At 35.1% G+C, this 18,932-nt stretch overlaps 1 protein-coding gene across 1 annotated transcript in view; it reads left to right on the forward strand.

The window, feature by feature from the left end:
• The window catches only part of galnt9 (polypeptide N-acetylgalactosaminyltransferase 9), a 92,534-nt gene extending 77,508 nt beyond the window's left edge, over positions 1–15,026 (forward strand). The window contains exons 7-11 of the mRNA XM_039658610.2: positions 3,737–3,922; positions 6,473–6,610; positions 7,896–7,991; positions 10,817–10,984; positions 11,689–15,026. Of these exons, the coding sequence (XP_039514544.1) occupies positions 3,737–3,922; positions 6,473–6,610; positions 7,896–7,991; positions 10,817–10,984; positions 11,689–11,835 (735 nt within the window). The 3' untranslated portion in view covers positions 11,836–15,026. The remainder of the gene's footprint in view (positions 1–3,736; positions 3,923–6,472; positions 6,611–7,895; positions 7,992–10,816; positions 10,985–11,688) is intronic.
• Positions 15,027–18,932: the final 3,906 nt, after the last annotated feature.

Genomic DNA, 18,932 nt, shown 5'->3' on the forward strand with positions numbered 1-18,932 from the left:
TCATTGTGTATTAATTCCTTAATAACATATTTTATTAACTAATAGTGTAAATTAATGTATTAATTACGACAATTAGTCAAAGCTATGCACTTCAACTTCCAGTTGTCTGCTTTAATTAATCATTAGCTAATGATTTGCAAATGTATCATTATGTTATGACTTTACTTGTTGGGGCACATCATTATTAACTAGTCATTTAGTAATTGTAGTAATTTGCACATGAATTTGCACTAACGAATTTGTATTAACGCATATTTGTGTACCTGTCATCTTATCTGTAGGTTGAAATACAAGAATTTGGCTCATTCTGGTAATTAACATATTAATTAACACTATTAGTTAAAAAAATGTGTTATTATGGAATAATCCACAATTACATATTTAATTAAAAACAATTCATTTATGAACTAATACATTAACCCTACAGACTCTTAATTAGTTCCTAATGTGGTAATCATTAATGAATAGCTTAGACAATCATTAGTTAGACATTAATTCAGTATTATCTGTGCATTAGTTAAGCATGAATTAATGCTTATTAGTGCACCCGTATTATAAAGTGTTACCGATACTTTTAGTTGTTATCTTGTTCTGAGTTATGTTGAATGGATATGGAATATATAGCCTATCTGTTGTGAATGAGATAATTACGGCTAGCCTAATGTTATTATTATTTATAAATGTATAATTATTAAACTTGTTTAAATGTACAGTTTGGTGTTGTTTTGTTTTTAAAAGATATCCTAATACAATAAATACATTAATCTCTCAATTGGATATTTAAAGATATAGAGTTTGCAATCTAAAGGCCCGTACACACCGGGATGAATATCAGCGCGCGTTATTCGCCAGCGTTTTTCAACTCGTTTTTTGTGTTCACATCCAAGCGATTTTCGCTGATGGTGAACCGAGTGAACATGCAAATTCATTCCCAGACATTAGATTGCGCTTAATGTAAAACAGAAATAATAGTATACTATACTATTATTACAGAAATACTAATATGAATATTATCATATAGCTCTTTATGCTCCGAGACCAGCTGCTCAACATTCATCTTGCCCATAGATATCTTCCTCGTCTTCCACCAGTGTAGACGGTGGCGTATATATCTTCTTCGCCGTTACGTATGTGTGCTCGGTAAGACCGTTTTGTGTTTGAGCGCCCCCAAGTTGTGTTTTACTGTAACTTCAGAAGCACCAGACACGTGAGCAAAAGCGGCAATCTCATTAGTCGGATGGTTTTTGATGAGGCGCTTCAAACCAAAAAAACGAACCTGAGACGTTTTTTTTTTAAATGACGCTTTTACGCGTATCGTTTTTCGCGTTGGTGTGAACACTCCCATTTGCACCCTTCGTTTAGTCACGAGGAGTTAAACGTCGCAAATATCGCGTGCGAAATTCGTCCCGGTGTGAAAAGGCCTTAAACCACTTGTGGCAATTCTAGTGTTAAAGCCAACCCGATCTCACGACCAAGTCGTCGAATTCGACGAATGATTAAAAAATGGCTAATTCGTAACAATTCATACGACCTCACTCGTACGAATTAATACGATTTTGCTAAATCGTACATATTTTACGAATTGGCCAATTCGTATGAATTCGTACGAATGACCTAGCCCTTACCCCGCCCCTAAACCCTAACCATCACGTGGGTTTAGACAAATCGTACGAATTAGTACGAGTGAGGTCGTACGAATTAGTACGAATTAGACACTTTTTAATCATGCGTCGAATTCGTACGAATTGGTCGTGAGATAGTGTTCGTTAAAGCATATTAAAAAACACCACAGACATAAACAACATTAAAAGATGGATTTTCACCAGGGGGTCTTTTAAGTTAATACAACTTAATTAAAAAACACACTTAAATTAGTGTTTAAATGCACAATATTAAGTTAATGTAGGTCAACAGAGCTTAAAAACTGTTTGCAACTTAAAAGGTTTAATTAGATCAGTAAATTCAAATTTTTAAGTTCCAAATGCATTTGTATAAGTTGTGGTAACAGGTCATCTGTATTACTTTTTAGAGTGTGCATTTACTGCCTGATTTTTCATATATTTTTATGATGTGGTTTAGGCAGACAGAGTCAGCATATTAGTGTGACTGGTGGGTCTCAGGGGAAGAACATATTTGCACTCGATCTTCCACACATTCATTTATCATCCCCTGTTTCTCTCATCTCTGCTCAAACTAATGGCCCTTAACACTTAATTGCTGTATCAAGCAAGATCACACACTTTCTATTATAAAGGGGGCAAACCCCATTGGGCAAGTAGGCATCTCAAATAAAAAGCAGACAATTTTGAGCACAAAGTGATGTTTGGGCTAGAATGTTTAGATGGCAATACATTTGACTTCTTTCATTTGCTGTTCACGGCACATCATTTGTTATAGTAATATGCTCACACTGTCACAATCTGGACTGGACTTCTCAGAAAGTCAATACGGGTATATTGTGAATTACATTACCATTTAAAATAACTTGTTTTTCTAAGTGAATATATTTTGCAATGGAATTTAGTTATGTAATGGAAAAGCTGTATTTTTCATCATTACTCCAGTTTTCAGTGTCACATGAAATCATTATAATATGTTAATTTAGTGCTCAGTTATTATCAATTAGTGTTATTATTATTGGTTCATATTATTATCAATGTTAAATACAGTTTTTGCTGCTTAAAATTTGTGGTGAAACTATGATTATTAATTAAATTTGCGTTGAAACTATGAATATTGAACATTACATTATTGAACAGGCAGTACAAGTTTTGTCAACATTGATAATAATAAGAAATGTTTCTTGAGCTCCAAATTAGCATGTTCTGAAGAATAATGTAAAACACAAATAAGTTATTTTAAATTGTAATAACATTTCACAATAATTTCTATTTTTACTGTATTTTTCAGCAAATAAAAGCAGCCTTCTTTCAAAAGTATTCTTTCAAAAAAATTGAATCATTCTTAAAGGGATAGTTCACTTTGAAATACATTTTTGGTATGTTTTAGCTTACCTCAAGGGCATTCAAGATGTAGGTGTCTTTGTTTCCACAGTATTTTCAATTTTGATATTTTTAGGTCAAACCGTTCTTGTCTGTCAGTCATATAATGCAGGTCTATGGTCACCACCTCAAAGAGCATGCACAGAGAAGTCCAAATTAAACATGATTCAATGACTCGTAAATGTAAGTACACATTGATGGCCTAAGGCATGAAACGAGTGGTTTCTGTGAGAAAACCAACGTTTTTACCTCTTGTAACCACAGCCACAAAGCGTCCGCGCCCTCAGATCACTAGGACATGGCTGTGGTTAAGAAGTAAAAACGATATCGAAAACCGCTCGTTTCGTGTCATAGGCCATCAATGTGTACTTACATATACGAGTCATTAAATCATGTTTAATTTGGACTTCTCTGTGCATGCTCTTTGAGGTGGTGACCATAGACCTCTATTATATGACTGATAGACACGAACGGTTTGACCTAAAAATATCAAAATTGAAACTACTGCGGAAACAAAGACACCTACATCTTGGATGCCCTTGAGGTAAGCTAAAACATACCAAAAATTAATTTCAAAGTAAACTATCCCTTTAATTATTACACACTTTTGACTGACTGTATAACTACCTTTATGAATCAATGGGCATCTTAGCATCAATTTGCACATGCTTGAAACTTTTGTTCACACAATAGTAAACGAAAAAGAAAAAATGTATTTACTCTCTCTATCGCAGGTGTGGCAGTGTGGCGGCAGTATGGAGGTTCTTCCATGTGCCAGAGTAGCGCACATTGAACGCACAAAGAAACCATACAACAATGACATCGACTACTATGCCAAGAGAAACGCGTTGCGGGCAGCAGAGGTCTGGATGGATGAGTTTAAGTCCCACGTCTATATGGCCTGGAATATCCCCATGAATGTGAGTGAACGTTTTAGTAATCACCCTCACCCAACCTAATTTGTGTGAGTCTAGGCAGCCAATGGTTAATGGAAAATGATTGCTGTGATTAATTTTGTCCTGATTCATTTACTTGCGTGTCTTCTGTGCAAGGCACAGTACACAGAACAAGATTGTAGATTAAGTTTGGCTGCTTGTCAGAGTCAGTTTCAATGTCGTCCTTAACGAACAGTTTCAAATGTTACAGGTTTCATGCTGCAAATACATTAATAAAGCATTAAAATAATAAAATATACATTTAACTGAATTAATTATGATTTGTAAACACAGGCCATTCTTCTTCCTGATGTGAAAAACTGTACTGAAGAGATAATTCAACCAGAGCCAGCACTTAAGTTATTAAAAGGTTTAATTGCATTGAAGTGTTTCAGGAGTGGTCTTGGTCAATAAATGCAATGAGATACTTCACCTCTTAACCGTTATATCAGACGAATTTTAAAATGGAAAGCAAGTTCATAATAGCCAAGTATACATTATTAATAGTTATTCATAATGCAGTAGTGTTCAATTCCACATGGTGCATTCCTGTCTATTACAAAAGTGCCCTCACTAAGCTTGTAACTGGTCTTCAGTACTCAATGATAGTGATAGTCATTTATAAAACACTTATCATAGTCAATATAAAATTTAGGCCTGTTTCACACAGCACTTAAACAGTACAGAAGCAAAGCAGCGACGTACTGCAAATGCAACAGATTTCATGCTTACAATGTTTCTGTTGTGTATCCAAATTACAGATTTATACTGAAAATAAAAAAAAATACGAATCTATTCTATATGAATGTTTCCTTTATATAATGCCTGCAATTTATAAAATGGTTATCTGTACTCTTTTTTTTTTTTTTTTTTTTTCATTATTTTATGGTGCTATATAAAAGCCTTTATTGAAAAAGATTGTATTGATAAAGTTAAACTTTTAGGTTAAATCTTTTATTTTTTATTTTTTTATTTTATTTCCCAGCATTAAATCATAAAATATGCATTTAATTGGATGAATGTAATTATTTTATTTTATTTTTCAGCATTATTTTACATTCTTCTAATTATTATATTTATTTATTATTTTTTATTGTATATTCATTATTTTTATTTATTTATTTATTTGATTATTTTAGCAACTGCAGTGCTGCAGCCCTGCCAGGTCACAACTACAAGTCATAGTATGATCGCAGCTGTGTGTATAACAATGTTATTGCTTGACTAAATTAACTGCTAAAAGGCATTTGAAATGCAGTCACTTTCATTTTTGCTTACTGATGTATGACTTCATTGCTTCTGTTGTAAACATGAATTAAATTTAATGTCATAATAAATTGTTACCCATCATTACACACCTATCAATTTAGCTTCTACGTGTGTAAATATTTCCTCACATTGTAAGTGCTTTGTATTTTAGACACTTAAATTAACTCGGCATCAAAACCAGTGGAAAATATGGATGAATATTGAAGGCTTCTCAACTGTTGGGTGCAAGCCTCTCAAATACGGTACAAACTGCATTCGGTATGCATTGAACATAGTTCTGTTTCCTGAACAACAGAACGATTTTTGTATTATATAGGATGGTTGGCAAGCCTACTCCTATTAGTACTTCCACTGAGAATCAGATATTGAGTTTTAGATTCTGAGCGTGTTTTTGAATACCATTAGAAGTTCTTCGCTTCAGTTCACTGAGCAGTTCTCCGTGCTTACTTGAGCCCACTCGCTAGCGCTGGTAATTAAACAGATGATTAGCATGTTAGCGGCTCCTAATGAATGAACAATTGCAGTCTCCCATGACTGACATAAACGCAAACGCGCACTCCTCCTGTTCTCCCTGACAATTTTCAGACGGATTAAACTTTTGTTTATGTGCGATGGTCTGATGAGTGAACACGGTGAATACAAAATTCAAATGATAAATACAAACTACCAGAACCGAATGTCATAAAAGGTACCGAACTAGTCCATAAAAAGCTTGAACAGTCAGGGAAGTTAACAGTATGTAATACCATTAAATATGTAAATATGGAATATGTAATACCATTATATTAATAAATGAGCAGTTCTTTAATTAGCGGGCTAAATTCATAACACCATTTATTATTAGTGTGACAATAAATCCTAACAACACTTCACTTGCGGTAGTTGATTTGACTTTTTCCAGCATTATATATATATATATATATATATATATATATACATATATATATATATATATATATATATATATATATATATATATATATATGAAGAGTTCAGATGCAAAAGCCACTAAATGCCATTTGAAATTTTCTTCTTTAATGATGATTTTTATCAAACTTGTATATTTAAGTTCAGTAATTTCACTTAAATAACAATTAATAGGTAATCATCATTGCCATTTAAGTGAAATCACTGAACTTAAATATACAAGCTTGATAAAAATGATCATTCTAGAAGAAAATTTCAAATGGCACTTAGAGGCTTTTGCATCTGAATTCTTCATATATTAATTAACTATGTATGACACTTAACGTTCTGTTGTTCCAGAACCCAGGAGTGGATTTTGGAGACGTGTCGGAGCGCGTAGCACTGAGGACGAAAATGAACTGCAGGAGCTTTCGCTGGTACCTTGAGCATGTCTATCCCGAGATGAGAATTTACAATAACACCATCACTTATGGAGAGGTAATAAAGACAAACCAACCCCTTTATGCACCTCTCATACACTGTTAGTTGAATGCCTCTGTACTCCTGTGAAGAATCCATCATTCTGTTACACTTCTGTTTCTGTTTTTGGCAGGTTTTAAAGTAAAAATGTCACTTCAGCAGCCAATATACTAAGCACATGTGAAGAAAGGATACAAGTTGATATTAGTTTATTTGACTAAATCTTTCTAAAGTAAATAACATTTTATCCTATAGTATATTGCCATTTCCATATGATTACATTACTAATGCACTGCAAGTTGTATTTTTGGACTGAATGGTAAAAACTGCATAAATACAACAGAAATTTAAAGGTAATTGGTTTCCATAGCAACAGTGTACAAAGCATTGGGATTAGCTCCATTTTCCTCATAATGAGATTTAATGAGGCCCCTATTAACTATAGAGTGTGTATGGGTTGAGGATGGGAGGTGTGTGTGTGTGTGTGTCTGTGTGTGTGTACTGGAAATCTTTGACCTTGTGGGGACATTTTTTGGTCTCCATGAGGAAAACCACTTATAAATCATAAAGAACAGTTTTTTTTTATGTAAAAATGCTGAAACTTTTATATGTGAGGGTTGTGTTTAGGGTTACATCATTATGTCTATGAAAAGTCTCAATAAACCATGGAAACCCAACATGTGTGTATTAGAATTCAACAGGCCTAGATCTCAATAGAAGAGAAATCTAACAGCGTTTTCAATTTGTTGAAGAAAAAAATGAGACCTGCATTTCTACATTGATCTCTGGAACTGCAGGGGAGGAAAATCTATAGCTGTATTGGAATAGTTTGTCTCTGAAAATATCCCCGCTAGATCACAGATTCCACATATCTCATCCTCTGCCCAGCATTAGGTTTTATGGACGGTCAATGTTGTCATCTCCCAAACAGATTTGACAAAGCATGTGTATGTGCAATTATATTCAACCTTCAGAGCAGCACAAATGCTATAGGTTTAATTGGGTTACTTAATTGTACACTGTGCTTATGCACTGAAAAAAATAATATGCTTTATCTAATCAATAAAATTGTGGCAACATATTACAAGCAATATTATTAATTAAATTGTACAAATTAGAATTAATTAGAATATTAATTTGATTAACTATTACTCAATTCAAATTTGTTCAATTTAATGAATAATATTGCTTGTAATCTGTTGCCACAATTTTATTGATTAGATAAAGCATATTCATTTTTACAGTGTGCCTCATGTGTGATGATTTAAATGTCTGTGTGTATTATTGTTTATTCATTTTTCAGGTGCGAAACAGTAAAGCCAGTGGATACTGCCTTGACCAGGGGTCAGAGGAGGATGACAGGGCCATACTTTACCCATGCCATGGCATGTCATCACAGGTAAGTGTTTTCTTCTTGTTGTTGTTTGTTAATTTTTGCATTGGTCAGTATTAAGTTGATCAAAAGCGACAGTTAAGACTTTTAAAAATTAAAGTGCATAATACATTTTTTATATTAATAAATCAATATTGATAAAATTTGAAATTTGCAGTCTCTGAATAATTCTTATATTTCCATATGTTGATATGTAATAGTCTTCACTTAGTAGTGATATATTAACACCCATGAGTAGGACATGTTTAGTATATTAGTGGTCGTCTGATTTTTTTTTTTTTTTTTACTTTCCCCTCAATCAATCTTCATGTGGTTACATCATTGCATTCACATTACATTTATGCCCTGAACAGACAGCAAAAATCTTGTTACTGGCAAATGCACGGACAGGGAGCCAAGAATATGCCACATTTGCAAAGATAAATCACTATATCAATTTTGACATATGCAGCGGTCTGGAGAGGGAAAAAATTCACAATTTTCACCAGCACATATTGATGCGAATTGCAAAACTTAAATGAAATTTATAATTGAAACATCTTGTCAACCTCAATGTACTCTTATTTGACATTGCCTGGAGACAGAGAGCCTTTTAGGTTGAAATTACCTGTTGATTGTATCTCGATTTCTGTGTCCTGTCCTTTCATAACTGCCTCCCTTGCAAAGCAGCAGTTATAAGTCATTGGTTTATGTGACTTTGACATCTGACATTTTTATTCATTCGGATTAAATGGATGTGGAATAATCAAACAGTTTTCCTACCAGGCTATGACCTTTGACTGTGTGATGTGACCTTTTCACTGTCATCCATGCGCAAGAGAGATATGATCCTTTGAACAATTTAAAATACAATCTATCTCTCTCTACTCCTCTCTCTCTCTCTCTTTTTTTTCCTCCCCCCTAAATCTTGTAAGGGAAAATGACAGCTTTAGTCCATAATCCAGGCCTAAGGAAAATAAAGCAATTGAAGTATATTCACATTGTATCTTCAAATTACAATAAAGTCTAGTTTTACATGATACAGCTAAGCTTATTTTTTCCCCAGGTTTTTTCATTTCCTTCGTCATTTAAACTACTTTTAATCCCAAATTCGTAGTTAATATTGGTTGTAGCATTACAAATTGAATCAGAAACATTTTTCAAAGTGTTTTATGGTGTCTGGTATGAATATTTGATTGTATTATTTGATCTCTAAGATTCTTGGAGAAAAAATAAACGTTGATCATTTTCCCCTTTCATCGTTTTGATTGTCAAACATTTTCAAACAGCGTGCCGTCTCATCCTTTTAATGAAAAATCCTTTGTTACTTTGTCCTCTGTGAGTGCTTCTGCTCCATGTGGTACATAATCGGGTTACAGTACGCATGAAGATGAGCTTACTCTATTGTCCTAGTACTGTTTTCACCTTGGTCACTGGGCAATTACCCTCGGTTCTATAGATTAACTTTACTCAATAGAGCGAGCTTGATTTTCAATGAATGTCAGCTTGTACTTCATTGTGATGTGCCGACCTTGGGATCTGATGTCTGAGAGATTGACTTTCAGCTGAATTATTGACCTGTGTTATTCAGTGCAGTGTACTTACCGTAATAGATAGCTGCTATCTCGACTTCCATCTCTCTGGGTAGTTAGTGTAAACTTCAGAATGATGGTGGTTTTAATCATACAGCTAAGCACTGCTCATACCTGGAGTTTTCATAAAGGAACAGATCAGCTTGTGATGTACTTGAGAGGTTTTAAACGAATTACATGATGCTTATGGTTATGTGTTGATACTGTATATGTCCAACATGGGCAGAAAAAAACATGCTTCCTCTGGATTCCAATAGATAATTAGCATGCACTATTTTTAATGACGTTCCAGCTGATGAGGGTAAAACATTGTCTGTCTGTTCGCTTCATTTCACTGAGGTTTGTTTTGTAAACAAGACTGGATTTGCAGACCGATTAAGATTAAAGAACGGTGCTGTTCCGTCTTGGATCTGACACGAATGGTGCAACACACGGACACTCTGGGTCGAACATGTATGGGAGAATCATTCCGGTTGCCATTTTACAACATCGGACGTTTTCAGAACAATTTCCCCCTCATCTTTATCTACTATAAAATATGATTTATTTATTTATTTATTTATTTTTTCTTAAAAGAAATGGTTAATTTTAGTTATTCTACAGCCTGTTAATGGGTGGTGGGACATTTTTTTCCCTATCACATATTTTAGTAATCATAAATTAGGTATCATTCGAAAGCATGTAATTTTAAAACCTTTTACCTCATTTTTTGTGATATCAGCTTTAAATTTGAAACACAACTTGATTAGACATGGTTTTTAGAGTTCAAATTATTTTTAATAATATATTTTGTATGAAATAAAAATTTGCTTTAGAGTGCAGTGTCTTTTATTTTATTTATTTTTTATTTTTACAACCTTACAGTATGTCTGTATTCTAAAGCGTTCATGAATAACAACAATTTATGCACAAAAATAAAATGACATACATTTTCTCACCTTCATGTTGTTCCAAACATTGACTTTCTTTCTTCTGCAGAACAGAAAATAAGATATTTTGAAGAAACTGTGAAAAAATCCCTGGAACCCAGTGACTATGATTGTATGGATAAAAAGTCGTTTTTTAATCTTTTTTTGTGCTCCACAGAAAGTCATTGAAACAACACGAATGTGAGAAAATGTAATTCTCATTTGTGGGTGAACTATAAACTGAATCTAGGATCTTCATTTTCATTTTATACATTGCATATAGGCCTTTTCTGAGCATATATAATATATATTTATTTATTTATTTTCGCATTGTCTTGATATTTCATTTCAGCTGGCAAGGTACACCACCGAGGGCTTATTGCAGTTAGGACCCTTGGGGTCGACTACGTTTCTGCCTGACACAAAATGCCTGGTGGATGATGGAAGAGGAAGGACTCCCAGCTTGAAAAAATGTGATTCTGTCACCCGGTCCTCCCAGAGGCTGTGGGATTTTACTCAGGTAAGAGAATGCACTCATACAAAACAATTTATTCATAAGCTTGCTGAACGCTTTATATTAATATTTTATTTTCCACTTGAGACATAAGTATTTGATTTCCCTAAATGAAGATTGTTGTTTTGTTGAAGAAAAGCATCAAGTGTTGGATATTAGATTCTTAAAATATACTGTATATTTTATTATAGCATACATGCGTTGAAAATTTTGGGGTCTGGGAGATTTTTATAATGTTTTTTAAAGACGTTTCTTATGTTCACCAAGTCTATATTTATTTGATAAAATAAATTAAAACAGCAGTATTTTGTTAATATAAATTCCTAGTAATAATTTGGCTTAATAAAGACAGAAAACTAATAAAAAGGGAAAAATCACACAACAAAACTGCTAAAACTTTAACTAAAATTCAAATGAATCCTGAAAAAATCATGGGTCAAAAATCAAAAATCATTCTAATATGCTGATTTGTTGCTCAAGAAACATTTCTTATTAGAAATGTTGAAAACAGTTGTGCTGCTTAGTATTTTTTGAAAACTGTATAAAAAAAATGATGACCATAAATTTGCATTTATTTGAAATAGAAATATTTTGTAACATGTTTACATTTTCTTTAAAAAAAATAAAAATAAATCTTACTGTCCTCAAATTTTTGTAGGAGTGTGTGATGCCAGATATATTTACAGTGTTTTGGAATATTTGTTTCTTAGAATGGGCCCATCATAAGTCGAGACACGGGACGTTGTCTGGAAGTTGAAATGTCAAAAGATGCGAACTTTGGCTTGCGGCTGGTCGTCCAGCGCTGCTCAGGGCAGAAATGGATGATTCGGAACTGGATAAAACACCCCAGACACTGAGGACCATCCAACCTCCCTGGGCTGAAGAGCAGCCATAGACAAACCCTGGAGTCTAGGGTTGAGACAGAGGAGATGAACTCGCGTGCAAGATACTCTCTTTCAGGGTAAAATGCTTTTAATATAGACGTCCAAAGGTGGAATATAATCTTTGGACGAATTTACCGTTGAACGAGCAGCTAAATCAGAAGACCGTCATCACAGGAGAATTGCAAGTCTACTGTTCAGACTCCCAGTGTACTGAGGCATTATTCTGATGAGCTGTTATAGTGAAATTTCAAGAGGAAAATTCGAAAGAGTTGCTGATAAACGGAGAGAGGAAACAAAAGTCTTGAGTTTTACTTCTTATCAATTGCCATATCAACACTTATTTCTTCAGGCTATGAATTGCTTTGGATAATTGATTATCCACATTGAAACTTTAATCCCAAGTGCTACACAACAACAAAAAAGTATAGACTTTAATCTGACACAATAGTTTCAGCTATTTTCTCTATTGAGTATTTTCTTTCCTTACTTATTTGCTGATGCACAACAAAAACCATGTGTTCACTCATGAACTCATGTGCCTTTCTCCATCTTTATGCCATCAGAACAGGGAATGTTCCTCCCTAAGCATGTACAAAATGTTTGATTTTTAAATTAATTAAATCATGAATATAATGTTAAGAGGTCTTATTGTAGAAAAACGTTGTAAAATACTCAAAACATAATAATTCTGGAAGATCAAAACAATAAAAACAAGTTTTCTTTTCTTTTGTACAATGTTGTATGATGCATTTTATGTGAAAATCAGTGCAGTGAAATGTCAGTTGTTTCATATTGTAGTATAGGTGACATCACATCTGGAAGCGGTAAGGCCACATTCATACAGCAGCAGAATATGGTTGTCAGTCCAGTATTTATGTCCTTAATACGGTTAAATTCGGTTAAATAATACGGAAAAACTGCACCGTGTGATTGGAACTAGTTGCCTGTCACAAACAGTGCGAGAGACGCTCTGTGCGCTGCACAAATGCGTGTCTACAATGTGTCATGCGTTTTCATGTGTGGTTTCTGTAACTTACAGCAACAGAGATATGAGCCGTGTGTCATCTGAAGGTTGTAAATCCAGTCCAAAGCTGCTCCCGTCAGTTGTGTTCTGCAATGGAGGACAGGTTCGAATCCCACTCGGAGCAGGTTGAGTAACAAGTAGGATCAGTTACATTTGGTGCCGTGACCCGGATGGGGGGTGAGTGTTACGCCCTCTGCCCAGATATAAAAGCTGCATATATATATTCTCGGCTCTCGTGTCAAAAGTGAAAGATTTTTCAGTTTTATGGACCTCGCCATTTTTGCTATTACTTTGGTCACAGTCGCTATGGTTACTGGTAAGAGAATATAGGCTTGACTACACAGTATTCGAAATGCTATTGTAAGTTGCGGTGTGAAGGGACATTTGAGATTACTTACACCTGTAAGTAAATGTGGTTGTCAATACCAAAAACTATACAAGGATTTGATTTTAGTACATGTTTATGAAATTTTTGACTTTTCACTGATAAATCGATCAAAGTGAGACCATAAACGTGTGCTAAAAAGTGAATTTTGATTTCCTGTTGAGTTGTTTTGCCTCCTTTGTTTTCTCTAAAAGCTTGGCGATGTGAAACTAGTTAGATGACACAGAAAAGGCAACTAAAGTAAAGCCTTTCATTTACACACACTTTCCCCACAGGATGTGCAGTCTAATCATTACAAACCACACAACACAAAATCGGAGCGCTGAGCACTTTTCAAAGGGATCAATCTCAGCGCGCACATTCTTTTTTTCCTCTTAATCAAACTCAAAAACTCGCGAAAATAAATGTTTCTGCTTTACATTGATGTATGCACTCTTTTTTTTCCTTTCTCATCTTCTGTGAAAGCCACTCGATTACTTTCCTCTCAGGTATTTATTGTAGTCCTGAAAGAGAGCACAATGTCTGACTACTGCAGAAAGAAGCCATCCAACTGTAAGCACTTCTTAAATGACCACCTGTGTGTTCTCTAGGCATTTTTGTTGTTTTCCAGAGTGTTTAGGGTTGGGAATCAGAAAAAAAAATGTATTCAAATTCTGGAATCGGATACCTAATGTCAGAAATTGTATACATGTAATAAAATAAAAATTTCGATCCCGCTTATCAATTCCTGTGTGCGCATATTAATGTAATAGCACAAGAAGACGCTCAATTCGGCTATACTGTTTTCTTTACACACACATCCAAAGTCTGCCTCTTATAGGTAAAGGCTTGTTCACACAGAACGCGTTTTTGCTTAGAAAAATTGATTTGAACCTGAGCGTCACGTTTTTAGAATGCCGTGTCATGCGCAAGACCCTGCAAAAGATGCAAGACGTGAGTGCAATGAATATACACGTCTGTCTAGCGCGTGTTTACATATAAAAACAATGGAAAGTAAAGCATTGGAATGTAAAAATGCGTTCTGTGTGAACAGCCCCTAATGCTGCCTTTACATGCTATTGGAAATTTCCTACTTCCCACTTCCGAAGAGCTCATTGCATTAAAATTTTGACTTGCGAGAGCGTTCATGTCCATTTTTGAACTAAGAAACTAGTGTTTACAATAATTCTGATTGCAAGACAAGGCAGCTTTAGTAACAGTATATTGGATCCTGTATGAGCTCTTAAAGTGACAGCAGGCTGTTAAACCAACGCATTCTCATCCCAAGGCGTCATATACGACGCATTTGCCAAAGCGTAGACATGGCACCCTTTAGCGTCACATGAGATGCTTCGGTTATAGGTTTAGGTATGGGGTAGGGTTAGGGTTAGACCACTAGGAGGCGCCTTCTGCCCCATATATATATATATATATATATATATATATATATATATCTGCGTCTCATTTTACTCTAATGTGCTTTGGATGTCTACACTTTGGCAAAAGCGTCGTATTCGACGCCTTGGGATGAGAACGGACTCATTAAACCTGCTGCAGTCTGTCATTAATGTTAATCAAAGAACAAAACAAAACTTGATCTTGACTGAATAACTTTTGCAACTTTAATGAGGATTGATCTATATGTTATTTATAAAATGAAAACTATTCAGTGGTATTTTACATTTGATTACAACTTTGTTAAGTTGTATTTATATGTGCTATTGCTAATTTGTTTATTTGTTCTTTAATAATGATTGAAATATATAAATCGGTTAATCCAGTTGTTTTTGCTGTGGTATTTTTGTGTTCTTTAGGCTGCTGATTTTTTTGTAGGTTGCGGATTTTTGTTCATGGAAATCAGTGGCAACAAAACATTTGCCAAAAGACACAGAATAAAGATGTTTGATATACTGTAAATATGGCTAAATGTTTGTACCTTAGTGGAATCAAAAATGGGAATCAAAAAGAACCGGAATCAATTGGCAGAATCCGAAAGTCTAAGATTCTAACAATTCCCAACCCTTGTGTTTACCAAGAGAAATTGCAGAAACCTGCTATGCCAGACTTCAGCTGTTCAGCTTGAGTGGTTTCTCTTCTCCCTCCACTCATCTACAAGAAGAGGATCTTATTTAAAACCACACTGGAGACCCAACAAACACTGTCGCTGCAAATGTGCCCATTGCAGGCATGTGGTGCAATGAAACAAATGGGAGAAATATATAACCAGGCTGGGGCGCTTGTGTTTTTCCTCATGCTTTTTACACATGATGCAGTTCAGCGATGAAGTCATAGGGGGAAACGCACAGTGAGCACGCACCAATGAATCATTCCACAATCTGCTTCCTTTAGGATGACCAAATAATGCAGTAGACCTGCTGAGTCCTGCACTCTAAGCCAGTAGTGTGAAAAACACAATTTTGTTGTTAAATAGAATATGTCCTTTTTTATTCAACAAGTAAAATAAAATGTATGAATAAAATGCTATTATTATTATATACTCTTTGCTATTATTGATTTTCTTGTGCCACATCTCATAATTACCTGCTTGTGTTAAAAAAAAATAATAAAACAAAAAATAATTTTACTGTATTTTTATTTAAATACATATAAAAACACAAGCCAACACATTGAAAGATTTTCCTATTTCTTCGGGAATATAAATCTCGGTGGTTTCACAACCAGAAGCTGCATGTGCAATGTTGTAGCATCATTGATGCTTATTGTTCCAAGATGGTGGACTCATCGACGTGTCTGAAGTGGTGGAATGTGAAATCTACGTAAACATGGTTTGCTGAGCAAAAGGTGGATAGCAGTGAAATTTGGTTATTCTGGTTATGATAAACTTTGCTGTGGGGTGATTTTACTACACTCACGCGATACTGACATTCCCTGAGATTAACCAAAAAAATGTTTTTTCAAGGTTTGTAGGTTTCTAAAACACCATATACTGTCCCTTCCACTTGCCCCCCCTTTCTGCAGGCATGTGAAAAAGTTATAATTGTTCTACCCAAAGCTAACGCCATTGGATGATCAATAAGTTGACATGTGGGAGCCCTAAACAAGCACAGCATGTTTTGAAATCTCCATGGAGTCACAGTGTTTACAGCCTTTGGGAAATTAGCCTACAGAAGGCTTACTTTTGTTTCTGCACATTAAACTGTAACAGGAGAAGTTATTTAATAGGTGCTTTTGAATACCATGCATAAAATATCCCTCTGCCTGACAGATATCACTGAAATAAGTGTCCTGAGAATTCACACTAGTCTCTGTGACAGCCATAGGCTTTGTAAACAACACAATATCGGGTGGCCACTGCCAGCACATCTCCCTCCCCCCTACCGCCAGCTAATTAAAAACTTGCCAAACAGAAGACATTCTTTATATCTCTTCCCTTAATGCCTTCAAGTTTGTAAAAAGAGTTTAGCTCCTTAAGTGCAAAAGGGGGCAGAATTTGTCTGGTGAGAGTAACTACATCATGTGGTTCCAAGCATTTTTCTACTTTGATGCATGTTCGGAAATATGCATATTTTGTCTAGATCACACTTTTTTGATTATATTATAGTATTTACAATAGCTGCTTTAACAATAATCTGTATTTATTCAAATATACTAACCTAAAGGATTATTAGGAACACCTGTTCAATTTCTCATTAAGGCAATGATCTAATCAACCAATCACATAGCAGTTGCTTCAGTGCATTTAGGGGTGTGGTCCTGCTCAAGAGAATCTGAGCTGATAGAAGAGCAAATTTAACTGAAATAACCACTCGTTACAACCGAGGAATGCAGCAAAGCATTTGTGAAGCCACAACACGCACAACCTTGAGGCGGATGGGCTACAACAGCAAAACACCCCACCGGGTACCACTCATCTCCACTACAGGGAAAAGAAGCTACAATTTTCAAGAGCTCACCAAAATTGGACAGTTGAAGACTGGAAAAATGTTGCCTGGTCTGACGAGTCTTGATTTCTGTTGAGATATGCAGATGGTAGAGTCAGAATTTGGCGTAAGCAGAATGAGAACATAGATCCATCATGCTTTGTTATCACTGTGCAGGCTGCTGGTGGTGGTGTAATGGTGTGGGGGATGTTTTATTGGCACACTTTAGGCCCCTTAGTGCCAATTGGGCATTGTTTAAATGCCACGGCCTACCTGAGCATTGTTTCTGACCATGTCCATTCCTTTATGGCCACCACTCATCCTCTGATGGCTGCTTCCAGCAGGATAATGCACCATGTCACAAAGCTCGAATCATTTCAAATTGGTTTCTTGAACATGACAATGAGTTCACTGTACTAAAATGGCCCCCACAGTCACCAGATCTCAACCCAATAGAGCATCTTTGGGATGTGGTGAAATGGGAGCTTCGTGCCCTGGATGTGCATCCCACAAATCTCTGTCAACTGCAAGATGCTATCCTATCAATATAGGTCAACATTTCTAAAGAATGCTTTCAGCACCTTGTTGAATCAATGCCACATAGAATTAAGGCAGTTCTGAAGACGAAGGGGGGTCAAACACACTATTAGTGTGTGTTCCTAAAAATCATTTAGGTGAGTATATATATATATATATATATATATATTAACAATTACTTATTTATTTAAAAATTACACACACATGATCGTTCACAATAAGATCTACCATATAACACACATTTTCAAAATACATAGGGTGAATTTTCCCTTGATGTTGTCTATATTATTTATTTTTTCATACTATGGAGGTTAATGGGGTCCATTACCAGCATTCTTCAAATATCTTCACACAGGTTTGGAACAGGTTTGGGTGAACTATCCCTTAAGTCTTATGTCTAAAACCACAATAAGTCTCTACTTTTATCTCCACTCTGTCAGAAGAGATATTATGATGTAAATGTCTTAAAACAACTAGCATCTCCATAACAGTATCTCTTTCATGTTAACGGGAGAGACAAAATAAATGTGTTGTGTAGTCTGGCCTTGCAGGATAAAAGCAGAAGTTGTGAAATGTTAATGTTTTCACTCCCAGGGCTGTTAAACACTCAGGGGACACAAAAGGAGAGAGACAGCTTTCAATTTACCCAAAGAGGACAGTTACAGGTTCACGCCTTTGACAAGGGCAGCTCCCCTCACAACACAGGAGAGTGGAAACTGATGTATGGCTCACATTATCCGTTCCATTCTTTCCTCTGACACTCAGGATGGATGGTGGACAAAGTAATAGGGAGCTTTGAAGAGGAAGGCAGGATGGGAATGAGAAGAAGTAGAGAAGCAGGTTACAAGGACACCATACCAAGAATACTTTCACTGAGGGAAGTGAAAGTGGAGCATTTTTATGTTTTTTTTTTAATGTTTTTTTCCCCTGTGGTGCTATAACTTCCACAATAACATGCTTTTATTTATTCAGATTTTCTGTCACTTTATTTTTTATTTTACATTATTGTATTTTCCATATTTTAAACCTCTTGGTAATGATGCTGAGCTGGAGCCTAAAATTGTGTCTCAAACAAGTCAGGCATCATTTTATGTGATCTCTTATTTATAAAGAGGAAATTACATCACAGTCAGAAACATTTGAGCAAGTACAGAATGCTTAATTTTATTTTATTCTATTTTATTTTAAGGCTAAACCAGTGTCTTAGACCTAATTTTATATATTGTTTTTATATATTGTTTATTTTGTGTTACACTATCAAATA

Source organism: Pimephales promelas, chromosome 4 (assembly GCF_988280905.1).
Source record: "Pimephales promelas chromosome 4, fPimPro1.hap1.1, whole genome shotgun sequence".
In the NCBI taxonomy this organism is placed as follows: Eukaryota; Metazoa; Chordata; class Actinopteri; order Cypriniformes; family Leuciscidae; genus Pimephales; species Pimephales promelas.